The sequence below is a fragment of the Mauremys reevesii genome, linkage group 10 (genome assembly GCF_016161935.1).
Source record: "Mauremys reevesii isolate NIE-2019 linkage group 10, ASM1616193v1, whole genome shotgun sequence".
Classification (NCBI taxonomy): domain Eukaryota; kingdom Metazoa; phylum Chordata; order Testudines; family Geoemydidae; genus Mauremys; species Mauremys reevesii.
In genome coordinates this window covers 69,391,263-69,414,027 of record NC_052632.1, presented here as the reverse complement: position 1 = coordinate 69,414,027, position 22,765 = coordinate 69,391,263, and the positions used below count along the sequence as shown (strand labels likewise).

At 43.2% G+C, this 22,765-nt stretch overlaps 2 protein-coding genes and 1 long non-coding RNA gene across 4 annotated transcripts; 1 reads left to right on the top strand and 2 right to left on the bottom strand.

Annotated features, from left to right (window-relative positions):
* Positions 1-11,795, top strand: LOC120374075. Its single transcript, XR_005585882.1, has 3 exons — positions 1-184; positions 10,534-10,641; positions 11,679-11,795. It is a non-coding gene; the product is annotated as an uncharacterized LOC120374075 (long non-coding RNA).
* MCHR1 (melanin concentrating hormone receptor 1) lies at positions 8,129-9,895 on the bottom strand. Its single transcript, XM_039493282.1, has 2 exons — positions 9,811-9,895; positions 8,129-9,126 (listed from the first exon to the last, which is right to left on the bottom strand). Exons 1-2 carry the CDS (start codon positions 9,893-9,895, stop codon positions 8,129-8,131), a joined length of 1,083 nt encoding a protein of 360 aa, XP_039349216.1.
* Positions 11,796-13,304: 1,509 nt separating the features above from the next.
* On the bottom strand, positions 13,305-22,765 carry TMEM159 (transmembrane protein 159). 2 transcript variants are annotated; one of them, XM_039493283.1, is made up of 5 exons: positions 22,564-22,765; positions 19,687-19,824; positions 18,028-18,196; positions 16,794-16,932; positions 13,305-14,543 (listed from the first exon to the last, which is right to left on the bottom strand). In XM_039493283.1, exons 2-5 carry the CDS (start codon positions 19,756-19,758, stop codon positions 14,447-14,449), a joined length of 477 nt encoding a protein of 158 aa, XP_039349217.1. In that variant the 5' UTR covers positions 19,759-19,824; positions 22,564-22,765; the 3' UTR covers positions 13,305-14,446. The 2 variants fall into 2 exon arrangements, with proteins under 2 accessions (XP_039349217.1, XP_039349218.1); XM_039493284.1 differs by lacking the exon at positions 22,564-22,765 and adding an exon at positions 20,429-20,447.

The window sequence follows — 22,765 nt, the reverse complement described above, 5'->3', positions numbered from 1 at the left end:
CAAATGGGAGAGAAAACTGGAAGCCCCTTGGTGGAGAGAGAATGCAGGAGATCCCCTATGCTGGCCAATCTTAATGGACAGAGGGTGGAAGAATCCCTCTGAAGATACAGAAAGAGGAATGGGCCTGTTAGGTGCTGGGTAAGGACTACAGGCTAGTGCACCTTCCCTAAGATGGCAGCTGCAGGTAAGTGAAGGTGTCTCATGGGGAAGGGGAGGCTGTCTGGGGAGGAGAGTGCCTCCCCTGGTTGCTTAGCTGTACCCTGGGCTTTCTGAGACCCTGACAATTGAGAAATCCATATCAAATCTGTATCCATATCCCCCTGAAACCCTCAGAAGTAATAATGGGCTTTAATCATACTTAGCTCTTATAGCACTTTCCATTTTCAGAGTGCTGTGCAAACAGGAGCTAATCTTTCTAACACCCCTTTGAGGTAAGTAACGATGTACTATGATTGTCCCCATTTTACAGATGAGGAAACTAAGGCAGATAAGTTGTGCTTTGCCTGTTCAGCTATAGCTGAAGAGTTCCTGGATTCCAGCCCTGTGCTTCCTCTAGACAAAAAGGCTGAGATTTTCAAAGCTGCCTATGGGATTTGAATGCCCAAGTCCCATTACAATTAAGCACTTTTAAAATGCCTTTAAAATATCTAATCAGAAATGTGTGACTCAATGTTAGTGAATATGTGCTGGAAAAACCTCTTTTTTGGTATGCTTGAGAAAGGTATAATGGTAAAACAAGTATCTGGTAGGTAAAGATGAATGACTAGAAGAAGAGTTAAATGCAGGGAACAATTATGTTATTATGATTACTCTTTCCTCACTTGCAGTAGATTTGTAAGATGCCTTGTAAGCATTTAAAAACCCCACAGTCCTTGCCCTGAGTAGTTTATTATCTAATTAAGGCAGGATCAGAGCAGAATAACAAGATGTGTGAGGGACATGGTGTGGGAAAAAGCATGTGGGAGGAGAACTCTGCTCCTGAGCAGTGGTTTTCCCATGGAGAGCAGAGAGTAAGTAGTATATACTGTTTATTTCACATGCATCTTGTTTGATATATTTGAATAGGTTTTTTTATGCATCCTGTAGCTTGTGATGCTCTGATCTAATACTGAATATCAAAAGTCCAACTTTGTCTTTAATTAGTTAATCATCAGTTACTGTCCATGTTGAACCAAGTATTTCATTCTGGAAATGTGCCATATAATCTATCACTACCTTCTTTTCTGCTCTGGTTATTAGCTGTATCTGTTGTTTGGTTATCATCTGTCTCTGGAGTTCTGGCCCTGAGGTTCACAGATGCACTGTCACTGGTAGCATATTAGAGGATCACTGTTGTATGTGCTTAATTTTTGCAGTTTTTTTCATAGATCAACAGCAGTCTCTTACTTGAGATTATTCCAATAATTGATCATGAAACCAAGCATGTCACTCTTCAAACCAAACCCAATAGAGCAGACTCTGCTCCTAGGTACACAGCCTGTGAATAATATTGACTTTAGTGCACTGATTCCAGATAATGAACCCACATGGAATAATATGCCCATAGGGGAAGTTTCTTTTCAAGCTTCTCAGTTAATACTACTACTAATCCCATCTAGCTCTTATATAGCCCTCATCTGTAAATCTCCAAGTGTGCTATGAAAGAGGTTTGCATCCAAGAGCTGGGGAAACTGCGGCACATAGTGGTAATGGTGCTTGCCCATGGTCACCCACCAAACCAGAGGTAGAACTGGGAATAAACCCAAATCTTTCCTGAGTCCCAGGCTAGAGTTTTATCCACTGGGCCACACTGTTTCCCAGTTAATGTTTGACCATTGGAGGCCCTGAAACATGAGGGCTTGGGCTCAACCCTTCTTTAAAAATGATTGATCTAGCCCATCTAATGTACTTGTGGATGCTTTTGTTTTTCTATAGAAATGTCTAATCTGTTTTCAGTTCTACTAGTCTCTTGGCCTTTGTTGCAATGAGTTCCACGGGCTAACTATGCATTGTGTAAAAAACCAGTATTTAATTGAATTCATGTTGTACTCGTAGCCTTTCAATTGAATTGCCTGTCCTATTGTTCTTCCCCTATGAAAAGGGAAATAGGAAGGCGCAGGATAGCATTTCTGTACCATTCGCTATTTAACTTTATCATGTTCACTCTCATTCACCTCCTCACAGGGAAGTCTGTCCAGGCTTCCGGTCATGTTTGTCACATCACTATAGGCTACTAAACTGCTATCTGCATACATGTGACTAAGGGTTGCTGTTGGAACCAGAACTGACTTTCTGGGTTTAATTTCTCAACCGTAGTGGTATTCCTGTCAGAGTGTGCGTGGGGTTTCCTACTCTAAATTAATGTCAAATACCTTTATTTGCAAATACAGGTCCAGTCAATTACCGGGGTACATTTAAAAAAAATTACATCAGTGCCTCCTGTGTGGGCAACTTTCCCAGTGGCTGCTGTTAAAAGTGTCTGCCTTCTCGCTGTGCTGCAGCTGCACAGTTGAGGAATCAAATGCTATATTCATTTAGGTCTTTGCAGACAGCATTCCAAAGCTGAAATAAAGTCGTGGTGTAAAAAGTGCCTCCCAGTTGATACATGATGCTGGGGATTAGGAAGATGCTTCAGAGAAGCATCTAACTGTGTAATTACACCTTCTTCTGCTACGTGCTTTGTGATCAGGGTACAGTTTCATGAGTCAGACCAGTAGGGGGTAAGCAGGGTCCCCTAAAATGACAGTGGACACAGACACTACATTGATAACTGTGTTATTTGGAGGGAATAAAGTCCCTGCTTGTCCAAACAGATATCCTGAGCACTGCAGCATCATGTGCACCTTTCTAGTACCTCATGCTGTTGCTCACGAACCTGCCTTTGTGGTCAATCAAGGGCTGTAGGGCATATGAAGTTGTGAGAATTGTGTTGTATGGCTGTTACTAAAATATGTGGTGGGTTGGGGAAGCACCCAGATACTAGCTCTCCAGAGACAATGACAAGTGAGGTAACCAATGCCTGATTGGGTGCTGAACAGACATCACCAGCCATTGTCCAGCAGAGGAGTTACAGTTCAAAGACTTTCTCTCAGGAGACACACTAGGGTATTGCTTCACCTTGTGACTCAGCAATGCCCACCAGGCATGTCTGGACTTGTGTTCTCCAAGCACATGGACTAAGGGTATAACACAGTGGCTACATGCCAGGCCTTTCCCCTTCCCCACCTATGCTGCAAGCAGCAAGGACACTGAAGACTCCAACAGAGGAGACTGGCCCAGGTTTAAGGGATAAACCCGTATATTAAGGACTGGAATATCCAGCAGGGTGAGGAAAAACTGCTTAATCTAGTTGTTGCCTAGTCTAATAGAGTTTAGACTGTGTGCTTATATTTTATTTTGGTAGCTAACTCAGGCAAAAAGTCAATCATTTATAATCACTTAAAATCTATCTTTTGTAGTCAATACATTTGTTTAACTGTTTATCTTTACCAGTGAGTTTGCCTGAAGTGTTTGGTAAGGGTGTTTGCTCAGGTTTGCAAAGGCTAGTGTATATCCACTTTACATCGATGAAGTGGTGAACCAATCAATAAATATGTATTGCTCATCTTGAGCAGTGCAAGACGGTATATTTGTGAGGTACAAGGCTGGGACCTGGGGAGATTTGGCTGGTGCCTTTCTCAGTGTGATTCATGAGTGGATCTGGGAGCATTCATGCAATCTAGCTGGATACGGGGCTCCACATGCTGTTGTGCTGAGTGACAACACCTGGAGGTCGTCACTAGCAGAGCATTGTGAGAGACAGCCCAGGCTGGAGAGTTAAGGGGGCACAGTGGTCCCACAGTCCCAGGCTGCACTGCAGGGATCCTGTCACAGCCAGTTTCCAGATGCAAATAGCAACCTGCTTCTGTACTGGTACAGCCTTCCTCCTGTGTGTGTCCTGACAGCGAGAAGTAGGTGCAAGCTCTTCACACTGCTCTATGAAGGTCTGGAGCCATTGCTAGTCATCCCAGGTCTGCATGACCATGTGACCCCACCATGCTGAGCTACACATGGGCAATCCTGAGCTACTGCAGCATATAACAGGTGTCTCCAGTGTGCCATAAATGAACTCTCCTGAGATCAGCCACCACCTTCCAAGAGTCAGAAACTGCTACTGAAATATGCTCCCACTCTTCCATGCCTCTGTTTGTACTCTGCAATAATGTCTCACCCACTGGTGCTAAATCCACAGTGTGGTTCCAGCTGGAATGGACAGAAATGAGGAGAGCTAAGAACACTTCTGCACAGAGACCTGGGAAGGACAGGCAACTTCTCCCACAATATATTGCAAAGCAATTCCTAGAATGGCTCCAATTAGTGAAGCACTCAGCATCCTGGGATATGCTCCCCCAGAAACCCTAGCCCCCATGTAACTGCAGCACCAGCATGGACATGGTTGCACAGGTATGGGTTGTGTGTGGCTCTGCACTGTGGATGCTCACGTGGGTTCACATGCACCCAAGCCTGGACATGAGTCACACCCGGCAGTGCAGGGATACACCTAATCTCTGATTCTGCCTTTCATGAGCATGTTGGGACACTTTCTCCCCCAAGGAGTTTTCTTACCGAACAGACTTTGGGAAAACAGTGCAAGGAAGCTGATGTTCATAATGCTGCTCCTTGTCTTACCTGATGCAGAATATAGCCATCATCTTGCTGTTTAACTGTGTGCTGTACCACAAAACAGCTGTCATGGAGGGGAGAGTCAAGACTGGATAATCTGGATGGCAAAGTCACTTTTGAACATTTTATAAACATGCAACTGGACAGTCACTGATGTCTACTTGCAAGAATGTGCCTCTCCCCCCACCTCCTGATATAGCCACCTACTTTCACTCGTTACAAGTAATGGTTATGTGACTGTATACCTGGTCAATTAATTGAACCAATCTAATGTCACTGAAATAGGATGGATAGGGCAGGGCCGCCCAGAGGATTCAGGGGGCCGGGGGCAAAGCAATTTCGAGGGCCCCTTCCGTTAAAAAAAAGCTGCAAAACTATAGAATATTATATTCTCGTGGGGGCTCTTGTGGGGCCCAGGGCCTGGGGCAAATTGCCCCATTTGCCTCCCCCTCTGGGCGGCCCTGGGATATGGTAAATGCTCCAAGTGCTTTAAAACAATCTGACCTTTGAAAACAGTGTCTAATAGGGCCATGAGTTGGTTTTCAGAGATTTCATGGCAGAGGGGACCATTGTGATCATCTAGTCTCACAAACAGTGCAACATTCAAATAGCAGTGTTCTTTTCTGTAACAAAAGGGTATTTGTTTTACTTACTGAACTCTATCATAGAGCAATCTGAAGGATTATACTTTCTAGTAATAATCAAGGCACACCTGGCCTGAGCTGTACCAGCCATCAGCACTCTAACTTTCCCAGGTCAGACATTATGTTAATCTTAGTGATGATACGGTACTGATGATACGGTGACATTTAAAACAAACAAACAAAAAACACCAGCAGAGAGTTTTAAAATGATAGTGGCTCTCATGAATTGTCAGAGGCCAGAATCATAAGAATGTTAGAGTGAAATTAATCCATGTCTGGTTAGCATCTGCAGTCAAAGTTAAAACTCGTTATTTTGACTCGCATCAAGTATTCAGGATGAAAAATCAGTTTAAAAGGCACAAGTAAATAGATCATTTAGGGCCAGATCCCCAGCTGGTATAAATCAACATAGCTTCATTGGCTTCAATGGAAATTACACTAGCTGAGCTTCAGGACCTTGAAGGGAAAGTTAAGAGGAAAGGATAAACCTTTTTTATAGCTAATAGTGCCCTCTGCCATGTGATGTGTGGGATCATGATGTGTGAGGTTCTGTGCAGGTGTGGAATATACCCACACATTGTTATTGGAGAAAGCAGTCGGACCACTGTTTTAGCAGCTGTCAAAGTTGAGTGACAAAGTCTTAAATGACATGGTCTAGTTAATCGTTTCTGTGGAGAAAGAGAAGGTGAAAGTATAGCAGCGAGTAAATGTTGAACATTCAACTGTGCAGACAAATGGAGGCATGTAAACCCAAGAATATATAGGAAAAGCATAGACTCCTGGGGCCAGGTCACCCCTTCAAGTTTGCACAATAGCCCTGATCAAAACTTAGTGAAACCAATGGGAAACTGTCCATTGACTTCACTGGGCTTTAAAATGGACTTGGAGGGTACTCTCCATGTGTCCAGATCTCCCGCTTCCCTTGCAGAAGTGTGTGTGCATGTGCATGCCAGCTGCTGTGGCAGTGCTCCTCCCTTCCTTTGGGGACTCTCTATGGGTCTCATGTTCATGCAGGGTGGAGACAAATATCCTCTCTAGCCTCTTAGAGGTTCACTCTAAGAAGACAATACTGCCTGAGGGTTTTAGTCTCTCATCTGTGGTGCTCCCTCTTGGGGCTTCCAGAAACAGCCACAGCCTGGGAGAGTTCCTGGTAGCATGTCTCCAGTGAGCAGTTACATGGTGTATTCATTCTGCATACAGGTGGCTAAATGGACAGCTCATAGACGAAGAAGCTTAAAGATAGATAGATTAGAATAAGAGGTTGGGAAATTCAGAGTTACACAGTACATATAAAATAACCGAAAACACATTTTTTTTCAGTTAGCACGTAGGTACTTGAATACCATAGTCCAGGGCACTATTTAGGAACCTGAATAGAACACAATATAGACAAATAAGAAATCGTAGTTGTTCATTTGAAAATAAAGAGCTATGGCGCATGACAGAGGATTGTGTATACTGTACAGTTCTTAATAAAACATGAGGATAAATTCTGATTTAGTGTGAGTCTTTAAAGTAAATTATTTTGCCTTGTACTCAGTTTATGGACCCACAACCATATTTTTTTTAAAAAGCAAAGAGTTTTTTAAACTATGAAAAGCTGTCTTCTGATGATCAATGATAGGAATAATGAGTGTTATGGAAACTTTGCTGTTACTACCATCTTTTCCATTCACTCATATATCTATGGACATAGACATTCATTACTGCTTTAATAATAAAAATGGCCAATATTAAAACAAAACCAGTGATTTTGGGTGCCCAACTTGAGATACCTAAGAGGCCTGATCTTTTTTAGAAGTTTCTAAAAATTGGGTTCCTTTAAGGTGTCTCACATTAGGCACCAAAAACAGAGTCACCCAAAAGAATGTTTGAAAGTCCTGGGCCTAATGCTTTGGAAATCTATGTTCATCAAAGCATTGCTACCTGCTGCTGGAGAAATTTTATGATGATAGGAATGTGGACATGATGTGCTGCCAGTGTCAGCAAACACTTCTGTGTAATGATGTGCATAGAGTCCAATCATTATTTTCCACTGTGAAATGGTTTGATGACCTGGTGACAGCTATTCATTCAAGTCATGTTGGTGGGTGTACTATAATAACACAGTTCAGAACAGTCATTCTTTGGCTATTTTCAATCCATAGATTTAATTTTAAATGCATTTGAAATTATTCTTCTGGCTCTGGGACAGCTGATGTTGCTGGCAGAAAGCTGGCTTTGATCACTAGAAAATGATTACAATATTGGCCATGGTTAATGATTGCATGCAGATGGAACGATGTAAATAGAGAAGTGAAAATGCTATTGTTGAATTACTTTAAAATATATTAGATTCCTGATCTGCCCCTCAAGGGGAGAAGGATCAGAGCTCATCTTAAGGCATCTTCATTCTTCACACACTTAAAACAAGTTGAAATTCATGCCAAGCGTGATCCAATGGAAGTGCCTCTCAGCCAAGCCGTGGCTCATTGCTTGTATGGAATTTAACACCAACACTAAAATTTTTGGTGCTTGGGCCTTCCATTGAGAATATATGAAGAGCGCAAAAGTCTTTCATATGCCAGGGGGAAAGTAATTCACGTCTAGCCAGGAAGAATTTAGAGGACAAACGTGAACTGGTTCAGTGCCAGACAGAACCCAGCCCAAATGTTGACACTGCAGAAATCTGTTTCCAGCCACAAGAGATCAGCTGGGCAGAGAAACCACTCCCACCACAGACAGCCATTGGTACTCAGCCAAACATCTGTGTGTGCGTTGGTGGGGAATGTCTATAGTTAGTACATGAGACCACCAGGGCTTTTCTGGGCTGTGTGGGAATCTCCCACCTGCTGCCGATCTCTTTACCTGCCAGAGACAGACACCAGGTGCAGCAGTGGCTGTCCTGACTCGCTGGGGTCCCCCTGTGCGCTGTTGCCCCCATTCTGGGAAGCCTCTTCCCCTGCAGCAGCCGGCCTGACGGAAACCAGCAGCCTCCTGCGGACGGTCTGCCCTACCAGGATGTAGATGAAGGGGTTGAGGCAGCTATTGGCATAGCCCATGCTGATGGCCACGTTGTAGGCATAGTAGAATGGCAGGGTGGGGTGGTGCATGGTTAACTGCACCAGCTGTAGCACGTGGTAAGGCGCCCAGCAGATGAAGAAGGCCAGGCAGATGGCAATGGCCACACGTGTCACTTTCCTGGTGCAGGTCCTGGTGCACCTCTGGCCAGTAAGTGCCTCTGAGGACTTGGCCATCCTGAGAAGAATCCTCCTGTAGGCCACAGTGATGAGGGTAAAGGGGACGGCAAAGACGAGGAAGAACTGATAGAGAGTATACCAGTAGATGTCATTCTGTGGGTCTGGAAGCCGAATCCCGCAGCCCAGCAGCCCCCCAGGCAGAGGGATGAGCCGGGCATACATCCACACTGGGGTGATGCTGAGGAAGGAGAGAGCCCAGAGCATGCAGATCACCAGGATGGCCACAAATGGCTTCCTGAAGCGAGTGGAGGTGAAAGGGTACACGGTGGCCAGGTAGCGGTCAATGGACATGGCAGTGAGGATGTAGGTGCTAGTGAACTGGCTGTTGGCATCCAGAGCAGTGATAATGGTGCACATGGTTTCCCCAAAGTGCCAGGCTCCATTGCCCAGCAGCTGGTGAATGAGGAAGGGCATGCCCAGGAGGAAGAGCAGGTCCACCATGGAGAGGCTGATGATGAAGATATCTGGGACACTGCTCCTGGGTCTGGATTTCTTAAAGACTGTGCAGATCACCAGGCTGTTACCAATGATGCCTAAGAAGAAGATGATGCCAAACAGGACAGGCATGAAGAAGTCAGCATAGCTTACTGTGCTGGGCTCACCTGCAGAGACAGAGCATAGGCAGAGAAAGATCAGGGCATGTGTGCCGTGGGCAGGGGAAGATCGGGGGGCTTTACAGACTGGACATCCCGGTTTCTAATAAAACAATGATAATATGCTTATAGGAACATAAAAATAATGTTTTTCCACACATACATAAGTTGGTGGGTGTGTTAATATAATACACATGCCTATACACATATGTACAAATCTATTTACACTCACACATATAGACAGGTGCATGTGTATCTGTATGTACACGTACAGTGATATATACTATATACAGCAAACTTAGTTATACATATATATGCACTCATGTGTACACGCACACTCAAACATACATATAGATACAGTATACACATGAATATGCACATCTAGGTTTGTTTGGATACAGCATATCTGTTTTTGTGGCTACACACGCATGTATCACCTTGTGTACAATATATGTACGTGTGTGTATCTATGTATGTAGGAGTCCGTGTATATGCACACACACCAGATGCATGCATATATAAATACACGTGTGTGTATATATAATGCACATACTCCTTAGTTATACAGTAGACTCATAATAGCCCCAGTCGCATCACTTTTAGCTTTGAGAAAAGTGATCAGCAATTATCCCTGTATATAAGACCTCCTGACAGTATACACAAATATATATTTTCACCTACTCATTTACTTACCAGGCAGGGAAAAGTTTTGCACAGCCTTGGTGATGTTAGCAGTGCAGCCGTTCAAGCGCTCCGTATGATTCGTTTTAAAATCCATCCCTTGGCAGTAATTGGATCTGATCAATAGTTTGAAGATGTCGCAGTGCTGATGTTTAATGTAGAAGAAAGGTGGCCAGCTCCTGGGAGATCCTGTGATGATACTCAAACCTGCTGCTTTGAGAATCAGGAGAGGCTGCTGTGTTGGTCAAAAAGCAGCTGTTGTAAAGCTCTGAATCCCCTGCTCCTGCACCAATGCCAGGTGAAACTGACACCAGAATGTAAGAAGCAAAGTGCCTATCAGCAGGCTGTCAGCCGAATGCCTATTAACACACTGGGAGAGAGAACAGAGAAGCAGAGCTCATTTATGTAGTGCAGAAGGCAGCGATTGGGCTCCATAGGTTTATTTCTCAGTCCACCAATGTTCTATAAAAAGACAGTGGGACTTGCGCTAAGTAAATTGAAATACATTAAACACATGCATTCAACATACAGGGCAGCTGTAGCTTTCAGGACTCATATAAGCAAGTCAATAACACTATCAGCCTGAAAAGAGTTAATCTGAAGAGCCAACAATTAAACTTCAGTTGTATATGCTATTAATTTGCTGATAAACCTGCTGAGTTGCAGTGCAATGAAGGACCTCATCTTTCCCTCTCTCTCTCCCCCTTCCCCAATATTTTCCACATTTTACTCCAGTGAACCACTGAAGCATCTCTGGACTATGGAAGCAAGGACTGCTTATGGTCAACACAGGCAGGCACTGCTTGGAGAAGAGGGGAAGCAATCAGGAGATTTCTTTTCAAGGTTTTTGTGAAACTGTTGAAGTTTTATAGAATTTACATGTAATAAATACAATATCGGAAAACCTAAATAAATGAGGTGGGACCCAGGCTTTCATTTAAATTACTGTCTTGCTTCTCCCATAACTTAAATTACAACATAATCTTAGCAGCCAGTGCACGCATGAACTGTAGACTCATTGATAGTAGTCACTTTGGAAGATGAGATTACATACTTGGGATAATAGTTCTAGTGAGAGTGGACAGTAGGCAGTAATGCAAGGAAAGGCAGGCTGATAATCACCGTGATGTGATTTCAAGTCCCATTTCTTGCTAACCACAATGATTCCTAGTACTTAGAAATAATTTCTATCCTGGTGGTTCATCGACCAGTGACCACTTTAAAGTCTAACAGTGCAGGGAAAAATTCATTTAATTTACCAGATGGGGCAGGATGCTTTCAGCATCACAACCCTTTGGGTCAAACTGCCCCTCAGGAGTCCCTTTAATTTGCAAACCACTTTCTGAACTGGGTCATTGCAATTCTGGTCCAGTCTGGTATCTGCACAGGGAAATAAGGTTGCTTGAAAGGAAAAGAATAAGTGTTGACTTCCAGTCATTCTGGATTTTTCCTTGCTGCCTTTCTTGGGGCATGCTTTTATACTCGTTTCAGAAAATAGGACTTAACCATCTCCTCTCTTGCTTTTGAGATAAGGGGAAAATTGTTATGCACAAGTTTGTGCCATTAGCATCAATGTCAGCAAGGGAAATGTATGAAGAAACAGACTTCACTTGGCATGCGTCCGACGAAGTGGGTATTCACCCACGAAAGCTCATGCTCCAAAACGTCTGTTAGTCTATTAGGTGCCACAAGACTCTTTGCTGCTTTTACAGATCCAGACTAACACGGCTACCCCTCTAATACTAGACTTCACCTAAAAATTGGAGTCACCGTAATTGCAATTACATGAGTTTCTTCACACACAAGTGCAAAGCAATGACTGCTTATCGAGATTTTCATTACAATACTCTTGCCTTACCTTGGGTCTGCAATTCTTCTAGGTGCAAAGGGAAGTGTTTGTTTTATTGCAACAATTGAAAGCCAGCACACTTGTAGATATAGCAGCCACTGTGGAAAGCTTCACTCATGAACGCACTTTCCTTTTGGAAGCTGGCAGGTAAGACTACTCACACAGATGGCAGAAGCGTACATCATAAAAACTTGCTGATGGGCTGTACTAACTACAGCTGCGATGTGAATTCTTCTTGGTCAGCACTGAACATGAATAAAAGTGCAGCATTCTGCTTCAATGTTACAATGTTTTTCCATACAAATCCTTGGCTGATTGATATCGACATAGCTCCATTGTGGAGCTGTGCTGATTTACACCAGCTGAGGATGTGGTCCAAAACTGGAAGTAGCAGCAATTGTGAAAGTTGCATAAACACTTCCAGTGTAAGATTATTTCACCTTTTGGGATGAAATGTTGTAGGCTTTCACTCAGTCCAAAGATTAAGGTGGTGGGTTTTTTTTAAGTTTAAGCAAAATACTATAATTTCTGCTGTTTTTTTTCCTAGTATGAGGAATGTGGAGAAAAAAATTGCTCATTTTAAACTTTAAAACAGCTCTTTAGCTCAAATGACAGGGGGTAAAAAGGTGTATGAGTTTTGATTTGACCATGTTATGAAGTGTGGAGGAGGAAACACTCTTTGCAGGATTGGGGTCCGTAATGAGGAAATTCACTTCATAATGTACTACCCAGAGGCAAATACTTCACACTTAACTCTAAGAGAAGTGTGAAGTATTTGCCTCTGGGTAGTACATTATGAAGAGAAAGTGCTGTATTGAAAGGACCAGCGCACTGAGCACGTTGCAGTGCACTGTGTTGACCATAAGCAGTCCTTGCTTCCATAGGAGCCCTAATGTATGTAATATGGTGCACAGCCAAAGATGGGTCTCACTGCACATATGCACATGACAAACTTACCAGCACAGTGAAAAATTAAAGTGAACTTTGTGTCTTGGACTGCAGTTTCATTAAGCAGAATAGATTCATCTGAAAAAGTGTGGTCATCAAGTAGTAAAGACTGAAGCCAATACTCTGAACTTGTCACGGCTTAAATAAAATTTGAAATGTGAAAGATTTGGAAAGGAAGGACTCAAAGGACATAAGAGGTATATTACCTTAAGTTCATTTAACACAAAAGTCTCTGTGGAGGTGTTTAAAGCCAAATCTTTTAGTTTTAGGTTAGAGCATTCCTTTGATTTAAGTTACAGTCACATAGCAGCTTTGTGCCAGACAGGAGTAAATAAGGGTCTACACTAAGGGGCATATTTGTTTTAAGGGATAATTTGAAATATAACTTCAGTTTAGAAACAAACAGTGTACCAGTTCATGCAATGTTGCAATATTATACTAGCTGAGGACCAAGAATGCTGCTGCCCATTTAAAGACAAGGAGGGCTGAATAGCCCCAAATAATGCCAAACTGGCGACAGCTTGTGGCAGTGAAATTTATTTTGCAATAACTCACAAGATGACGTGTTTGGGTTAATACAAAACGAAGAGAGAGCTTGTAAAAACTGAAATCTAGTTCTAAGTAACGTTCATTATGGTTTAAGTTTTGAAAACTTGTTTTTCTTATTTTAGCAAGGATAAACAGGGTAACAGCAAAAAGACAACCCAGATAAACAAATAGTACTTTATTAAACTAAGTATCTTTGAGATACATGAGGTTACTGCTTAAGCAAAGATGTTTAGTATTTGCCCTCTCCCATAAAAAGTTCACAGAAGTTACATATTCAAAGAGTGAAAACTGGTAAGCAAAATAGACTTTCAAAATCACTCAGACACATAAAGCAAAACACTAAGCCCCTAAGCTCCTTCCATCCTCTCGTGGGATGGAAGGAGAATGAGGAAGGTATCCCCTTCTGAATAACTTATCAGAACATGCAAGAGTTTAGACCAGTGGTCCCCAAGCTTTTTTGCTCATCCCCCCCCCACCCCTTATCTGATCCGCAAACCCCATCCACCCACCCTGGTAGCCGTGGCCAGGAGCGGGGACAGAGCTGGGGCTCGGCACCACGGTCAGGAGTGAAGCCAGTGCTGCAGCTGGGGCCGTGGTCGGGGCCAGGAGTGGAGCTGAATGGTGCTCCCTCCCTGCCCCCCCCTGGGGGCTGGCTCGGGCCCTGCTGTGGCCCCCCCTAACGTTCCTCCCCAACCCTTTAGGGGGTCCGCCCCCCACAGTTTGGAGACCACTGGTTTAGGCTATTAAATATTATACATAGTAAACTTTGCTTTAACTTGCTTTTCCAACAACATATATTTAAGATGGTGCAGGCTTAGTTCTTTACCACACAGATATTTTGATAACCACTGTTAAGGCTTACAAATATTTTTCCAGTATTCAAACAGGTGTCACCTTGTGTTGCTGTGCTTTGCCATTTCCCAAGTGCAAAACCATCCAACTGCAGCAGTCAGGTTGTTCCACTTTGATTCCCCATCTAAGATTAGAATTCTAACACCCACAGTTATAATCTCAAACACACACTTCCTTCTTGCACAAAACTACCCCAACAGGATTGGACGGTGTAGTGTATTTGGAAGATTTCTCACCATGTCCTGTACACTTAGTATGACAGTGAATTGACTAAAGGTTAAGATACTGTTCCTATTCATTTTACAGTGACAACCGAAGAGGCATATTGAGTCTCAACTTCCGTAAACAATGCACAAAGCTTGAGTATTTGACAGGTAAACACAAAGTTACAATTCAGAACAGTACAAGTAAGTGCATATCAAGGAAGACAGGAAGCTGGGAAAGTCCTGTTCATTCGCTCTTCGTGTTCTTGTTAGAAGGGTCCAAGACAGGAGGACTACTCTGTAGCAAACTGTTTTCATTAGCTTCTTGCTTCTTTACCAGGCTGCTGTATAATGAGAAGAATGGTCAAATTTACTGGGTTATGCTTTCACAGGAGATTGTTGAGATCTTACCCAACACAAAGAAAGTTGCGCAGTATGGGGGTTGACAAACCTATTATCTAGCATTTCTAGAGCAACTATTATTGAATTATCTGGGTGCTCTCCCAGCGATTATCTCACTGGAGCCAGGGATCCATGTACGGGGATGGGCTTGATGCATGTTGTCCACTTACCCTGAAAGATCTGCAATGACTATGATGATTTTTTTTTTTTAGCTTTGGCTGTATAATGTGGAACAACTCCCATGTGGAGGAAGGAGGGGAAATTTTTGGGAGCATCAGGTGATAGCAGACCTAGCAGAATGATTCCACTGAAGCCATGCTGCTGGAGAGCAGGAGTGGCAGGGAGTTTTGGAGCCAGCGCAAAAACAGGGCTTCTGCCTGATAACCCTATGTTTTGGCAAATCCCTTAGGATCCACAGGTACTAGCACTAGTACTCCTGTTCTTTTTGTGGATACAGACGAATACGGCTGCTACTCTGAAACAGGTGGTTCTGTTTGTCCTTGGATATGGAAGGGACACTGCCCTGCAGATGCAAAATCTGAGAAAAATCCTCTGATGGAGCCCTCAGTTTTATTCCCTACAGGTCTGCCTTCTGCTGGACAGGTGATTTGAACCCTGGAAAGTAGTACTACTGGATAGAGCTAGTTCCTAGTAGTAATAGAAGCAGGCTATAGGTGGCACTCCAGCTTAATCCTCTTTAGCTCCTTTTACACTAACTAAGACAGAATGCACATGTAACAGTGTGACTTAGGCCGTCATTTACAATACTAATACATTCTAGTCTGTTGGACCATTTATAATACAGTTGTCCCTGACCCAGTTAACACATGCTTCCAATCTGTAATATAGACAGGACCTTAACTGTATTCTGCAGAGTGGACAAGGCTTTAGCTTAGTTATGGAACACAGTCAAGGTCCCGTCTGCACTACAAAATGGAACAGTATTGTAACCAGGTGTTCTGACTTAGTTGCATTTGTAGAGGAGCCCCAAGGCTTGTTGCATCTTAGCCCTGGTCTACACTACAGAATTACTTTGGTATAACTATGTCACTCAGGGATGTGAATAATTGACATCCAAGCGACATAGTTACATCAACCGAAGCGCCAGTGTAGACAGCGCTATGTCAGTGGGAGAGCTTCTCCTGCTGACATAGTTAATCCATCTCCGTGAGAGGCAGTAGCTAAGATGATGGAAGAAGCTCTCTCCCGTTGTCTTAGAGTGTCTTCATTAAAGTGCTACAGTGATACAGCTGTGCCAATACAGCGTTTTTAAGTTTAGACTTGCCCTTGGAGAAAGGTGGTTGTGTAATTAAAAAACACTGTTGTGTCATATCTAACCAAAGCATAAGTTACAGGTTTTATAAAACAAGCTTTTACAAAACCTAACACTAACAGAAATATTTCCACAATTTTAAAAAGGTTTTCTTGTTTTGCTTTTAAAATAGATATTTATTTGCAATGGTTGCTACAAAAGCTTTGCATAATTGTGATAATGCAGGAGAACCAGAAAGTAAATTGACTGGAAAATGGCTATAAAAGTAAAATTATTCTATTTTCTTCTTCCAAGTTAAAGTGAACACACACAGTGCATAGGTAAGAGGAAATAAAATTGTTAAAGTTCTTTCAATTTAGTAATCTAAAGAATTACTAACAGTTACATAATGATCAAGAATACCACAGGAATCAAATGGCTGAAACCCAAACCATGGCTAAAGTTCTTCAAGAGACTCATTTAATATAGGGGAGGGAAAAGATGAAAAGCATGAACAGTCAGGATTTTTAAAAGCATTCCCAGACCATGTGTTTCTATTTGGTACGTTCAAGCCCTTAATATTTAAAGCAGCCACATAACCCTGTTAATTTGTTGCAGTGTTTTAAAAGTTGAATAATTTTACCTGTTTGACAAGAGGCTACATTAATATCAAAAGTGCATTGTATAATTGCATATAACTATTTCTTCCTCCTCTTCCATAACTAGAAAACAGAGCCAGAGGTCCCTATATTAATTCCTACTAAAATATACATTAATATTAGTGGCTGGACAGATATCTGCTGCATATTAATGGTTAGAGTAACGTGCTATACTGACCAAGAATGATGAGTTTATTATCCTAAATTAACCAAACGGTAATCAATGATGAGCCAGAGCTGCAGTTTGACATTACAGTATAGATCACTATGTTAATGCTTACTTTGGAGTATGCCAGTAGTTGATTAGCGTTGAAAGAGCTATGTAGCAAATACTCAGTACTCCAGAAACTGCCAATGAAAGGACGCCCAGGCCACTCAGCACACAAAGAAGGGCTATGCCACCTACTGATATTACAACACCTAGTAAGAGAGAATTAGTTTATTTGCACAAATACATATACAAGTATACACACCAGGTCCAGGAGATCTATGCCATCCCAAATTCAAATGATCAGTGAAAATGGTGTAGCACAACAACTAGCTGATCTGTTCACAGGGTAGTAGTTGAAGGCCTGATAGTCCCCATCCACAGGAAATCCTGTGGGCTAAAGGGGAGGAAATCTCCATGAGGTTCTCTTTGCAGAGTTTTCCCCTGATGAGTCTCATAGGGTGATACTTATCTCCCTGTGGAGTAGCCTGTGGGGCCAGCCCCCAAATTTCACTCATCTTCTAGGCTCTGTGCAGATCCCAAAGGATTGGGGGCTAAGGGGGGGCTAGGATCTTCTGCACAGAAGCTCTGTGCCACCCCAGCAGCTCTGGTCACAATTTGGCTGTGGAGAATAACTCCACCGGGGCTACACTGCCATGACCTCCCCTAATGGCTGTCTTTACAGGGGTTCCCCACCACAGAAAGATAATACATCATCTTCCTGCTCTGAGCTCCACAGGGCTGATTAGCAAGCAATGTGCATCCTGTCCCAAGTCAGACCCTGGTCTGTCCCTTCTCTTCCATGTGGATCCCTTAGCTCACAGAGAGCTTTCCATGGGGGAGCCTGGGAGAGGAATAATCAGGCCCAAAGTTTATTTGGTGGTGGACAAGAGATCTGGAAGTATCCTTGATAAAAGCAATTTTAATACATGACATTTGTTACAGTCCAGAAGAAAAAACAAAACTATTTGCTCTTCTAAATGTGCTCTTGCTAAATCTCTTTGAAGGCCAGAGATGAAAGTTATCCATGGCAAGGATAAATGGATTAACAGTGTACAGCGTTGGGATTATCTGCGCCCAAGACAGGAAAATCCTTTCTCCCTTTTTAATTAGAATACTATTCGGGTATTAAAAGACTGTTGCTGTTTCTGAAAGTAGACGCACGCACAAAAAGATCACTACAATTTGCTTGCACCAGGAACTTCTGCAGGTCAGAGATAAGAGAGAGGAAAATCCTTTAAATAAATAACTTTGTCCTAAATGTTACTGATCTTTGTAGTAAGGAAATAAATAGATAAAGAAAATACCTTCAATGACGATAACCCCCATACAGGCCACTACGGTTGTTGAAATCACAAATATCAGAAAGAATGCAACAGGAATAGCAGATACTGCAATAAACACCAGCAGTGACAGGGCGACAAAAGGATGATCATCTAAGTACTGGCCAACTCGAGAGTTCATAAAAGAAACAACCTGTAAACGATTGAAGGAAGAAAAGTAGAATTAGATCAGATTTTAATTTTAATTTTTTTAAAGTCTGTATTACCTAAGAAAGGGGTCAAAACCATTTTAGTGACATTTTGGGTACAAACATTTCATAAGTACATAAGTTGATGAATTAATGTCAGAGGCAGTGGCCATCCTGTTTCAGAAGTATGAGCATCTGTCTGTCTAGGTACTTCTAGGGCACTCATCAACATCATGTCTGAATGCTTCAAAAATTCTATAGTGAACACATCAAAGAAAAGTTTCTCCAACACATGTTGAAACAAAGGCAGAGATCACAATGGATTTAGCAAGGCAGATCATGTATTTTAGCATCTTTAAAAACTTGATAGTGAAGTGAAAACAATGAAGAGAGATCAGTTGGAGGTGAAGATTCCTCAGCAATAGCTCAAAATAATTTACAAGGAGTATCCAGTTCATTGTGATACTGATAAACTTCAACAAGTGCATAATAAAATAAGTATCAAAAGCCAAAATGGCACATAAAACATGATAGTCCTCGGTATAATACAACTGATTTCAGTGGAGTTTTACCAGCTACTATTTTGATCCAATGACCTATATTTGTTTAAAAATCCTGTTAGTAGGAGAAGTATCTAGATGACATTTTTTCAAAGCTTCTAAATTAAGGGGCATAAGTTATCTTTTCAGGGATCCTGCCTCACCTATAAACTTGCAAACTTCCCCTCCTCTACATGTAAGGACACTGCAAGCTCATCTACATTAGAAAGTTGTACTGCTTTAATTATACCAGTATAGTTAAAAAGGTATAGCCCTCTTAGGGTACGTCTATACTACCCACCAGATAGGCGGGTAGTGTTTGATGTATCGTGGATCGATTTATCGCGTCTCATCTGGATGCAATAAATCGATTCATTAATCGATGCCTGTACTCCACCTCAGCAGGAGGAGTAAGTGGAGTCGATGGGGGAGCCGCGCCAGTTGACTCGCCGCCGTGAGGATGGCCAGATAAGTCGAACTAAGATACCTCGAGTTCAGCCCACCGCTAGCGTAGCCCAGGCCTTAGGTAGAACATCAATTTCTTTATGCTGTGTTTTGGTGTGAATGCACCAGAGAGGTAATGGCCTACTATTAAGAATAAGAAAATCGGTTCCAGATCACTTAATTTATGCTCCAGTTTCCTTATCTGTAAAATGGGGATAATATTTGCCACCTATTTTACTGAGCTGTTGTGAACCTTACTATTTGTGAAGCATCCAGATGCTACAGTAATAAGTACCACAGAAATGCCCCTATTTTTTTTTAAGTTCCTTTTGAGTCCTCTTATTAAAAGAAGGAACTAATTTTCTCTTTGGAAATTCAATATTAGTTTTATAATTAAATTTCATTATCATACAACCATAAAATAAAATTGGGCATGATGTTCCAGCAATGATTAAAGGAGAAGTATTCTATAAATAATGCTCTGTAAAATTATAAAATAATGCAAAACCCACATTGGAGTTGGTGTGGATGGTTTGCATCATGGAGTGCCATTGTTTCTGTAGTTCTTGCATTTCTTTTGACATTTTGGAGCCTTCAGTGTTGATCTTGAATCCTCTTCTGGAGACTTAATGCTTTTTTAGCCATCCACCCTATTTAAAAGTTAAGATAAAATTACTGACAGGCTTAGGCATGATTATGTAAAAATTTCTCTTGTTTGAAACAGAAATATTTAGTTGATTATAGATTTTAATGTTACATGTAAAACATATAAAATTTAATGTAGTAGTCTAAATTCCTGACAACTCTCCTGAGACATCCCCAAGTCCAGAAAAATTATTTCTCATTGTTCAAGTATCACAAATATAAAATGTCTCTGACCTTAATTTATATAATAAATCCTGTACTTAACAGTAATAATATACCCAGTAGGAACTCAGTTCTATCTCTTTAGGTATTATACCACATTCATTTCTACCTGAACAGCCAATAATTTCCAAAGGTTACATTAATAAGGCTATATTCACCTGCATATCTATAGCTAAAATCAAACACTGTTCAACATTACAAATCAATGTGTAGAGCAGAGGTAAGCTGCTTTCAAACAGTTTGAACATACATTATATGCTCCTGAAACTTAAAAGGGCAGCATCAACTTAAAATTGCTTATCTGAAAGTTTATCCTATTATTGCTGCAAGGAACACTATAATTGAAAGATTAGAAAACATTTTACCTTTAGTTTTCTGAAAGTTTACCTTGTAATTTTATATCACTTTGTCTATAATCAATTTCACCATAATCAGTTTCCTCTTGTTTATATAAGCCTTTCCCACAGCAACAAGAGAAAAAAATTGTAAAGTGGAAGATGTAAAACTTGGCAAAGGGACTCAAGGGTGGGTGTAGTACATGAAACTACTTTTAATCTTTGAATTGACTAGATTTCAAATTGACTGTATCTCATTGCACGTTCATTTTTTTAAAATTACACAATTAGCGCTGTTCCAAGTGAGGTTTCAAATGGGGTTTACCAGTTGATTAAATTTAAAATATAGCCAGTGTCTTCCAAAATCACGTTTCCTTTGAAATTTAAAATCGAAGTACAATATTACTTTTACTGACAAATCATGAATTCAAAAATATTATCAGGGCGGATGCAGTTAAAATGGGAAGTTATAAAATTACGTATTCAATAATTAGTAGAAGTGTGGCTCTAAATTCTATTATCCTAGTTGTTAATGGTAAGAGGGGAAACCTACCAGGTACTATTACAAACACTGCCTACAAGCCCTGACAAATAATCCTTATTAAGTATTGTCTGAGAGTCTTCAGAGACTTATTCTATCTAGAATGAAACCAACGATCTGTAGTTTGAACAAAATATAGCAGTGATGAGAGGCTCAAAGATGCATGTATTGATATGGTCTGTAGGAGGAAATTTATCTCTATTTCAGCATTCAAGTTAAGCCATGTCTACACTACAGTGACTATAGTGGCATAGTTATGGTGCCCCGGCTAAGGCTATGTCTACACTACGCACCTTTTAGCGACATGGTCGTGTCGCTACAGACGTATCGCTAAAAGGGTTTGTTGGCAGGAGAGAGAGCTCTTCTGCCGACAAAAAACTTCTGCCCCCAACGAGTGGCGTTTGCTTTGTTGGCAGGAAAGCGCTCCTGCCGCCAAAGTGCTGGTCACACCGGTGCTTGTCAGCGGCAAAACGTTTGTCTTTTGGGGTGTGGTGTTTTTTTAACACCTCTGAAACACAGAAGTTTTGTCGTTCAGTTGCCAGTGTAGACAAAGCCTAACACTGTAGCACAGACACAAGTTTTCTGCTGTAGAAACACCAGGGCCGCCCAGAGGGGGGGCAAGTGGGGCAATTTGCCCCAGGTCCCACAGGAGTCCCGCGAGCCCTGGCCTGGTGGCGATCCGGGTCTTTGGCAGCATTTCGGCGGCGGGTGGGGGGCCCTTCAGTGCTGCCGAAGACGCAGAGTGACTGAAGGGCCCCCCCACCGCTGAAATGCCCTGCGAGCCCTGGCCGGGTGGCAGACCAGATCTTCCGAAGAAGTGAGCAACTGAAGCCTTCCCCACCCCCAGCCGAAATGCCACCAAAGACCCGGACCGCCCCCGGGTGAGTACAAGGGCTGCAGCTCCCCCCATTTGCCCCAGGCCCCCTGAATCCTCTGGGCGGCCCTGAGGAACACCCCCATATGTGAGTAACAGAGCTGGGTCTAGGGAAAGCATCCTTTGATTGCCCTGTGTATAGAGTGAGGGTTTGGTGGGCAAGGCTACAGGAGGCTTCGGTGGGCAAGGCTACAGGAGGCTTCGACTGGCATGGCTGTGGCACTCTGCCGTGGATTTTTCACCCCCCCTAAATGCCGTAGCTGTAGTGACCTAAATCTTAAGTGCAGCTCAAGCTTAGTGGGCAGCGTGGGCTGATTCGTAGGGGGACCACAGTGCTGGTGGGGGGGGGGGGGGGGTTCCAGCGGAAGAGACAGGAACAGGCCCAGCCAGGAGGCCCCGCTGGGGACGAGGCTCTCTTGCCGTGCGGCGGGAGTGGGGAGAACGGCTCGGGGCGCAAAACCCAGACAGCCCCTCCCACTTCTCCGCAGGGCAGCCCGAGCGCTCTGCCCCGCCGAGGAGGGGCGCCAGGGAGGGGGAGTTCCCCGGAGTTTGGAGCAGAGAGGAGGGAACCGGGCTGGGCCCCAAACTGGGCGGGTCACCGTGGGACAAGCCGCTGCCTGGGGACCAGGCGGGCCGGCCTCTCCCAGCGGCTCTGCGGGCACGGGGGTTCCCTGATGCCAGGGGCCGGGCGGATTCCCGCCTCCGGGCGAGGAGGCTCCACGCGAAGCCCCCAGCCAGCGGCGCGCGGCCGAGACGGCGCTGCTCCCCTTACCTCAGAGCCTGGCTCCCCATTCCAACGGCGGGCAGCCGCCTCCGCGCCCCCTCCAGCCTCCGCCCTTGGCTGGCGGATGCTGCGCCTGGGACTGGGACAGCAACCTGCCCAGGCCTGCAGGCAGCAGCGGGCCGGGGCGGGGCTGCTGCTGCTGCCGCCGCTTCCCCCTGCTGCTGGGTTGGGAGGCGCAGCTGCTGTCATG

Excerpts from the sequence above, each read along its gene's own strand:
- MCHR1 (XM_039493282.1), bottom strand. The coding sequence starts at position 9,895 with ATGGATTTTAAAACGAATCATACGGAGCGCTTGAACGGCTGCACTGCT. Across the intron at positions 9,127-9,810 it reads GCAAAACTTTTCCCTGCCTG|GTGAGCCCAGCACAGTAAGC; the intron begins GTAAGTAAATGA and ends CTGTCTCTGCAG.
- TMEM159 (XM_039493283.1), bottom strand. The coding sequence starts at position 19,758 with ATGTCAAAAGAAATGCAAGAACTACAGAAACAATGGCACTCCATGATG. Across the intron at positions 18,197-19,686 it reads CCATCCACACCAACTCCAAT|GTTGTTTCTTTTATGAACTC; the intron begins GTGGGTTTTGCA and ends AATCGTTTACAG. Across the intron at positions 16,933-18,027 it reads GGGGGTTATCGTCATTGAAG|GTGTTGTAATATCAGTAGGT; the intron begins GTATTTTCTTTA and ends CTCTCTTACTAG.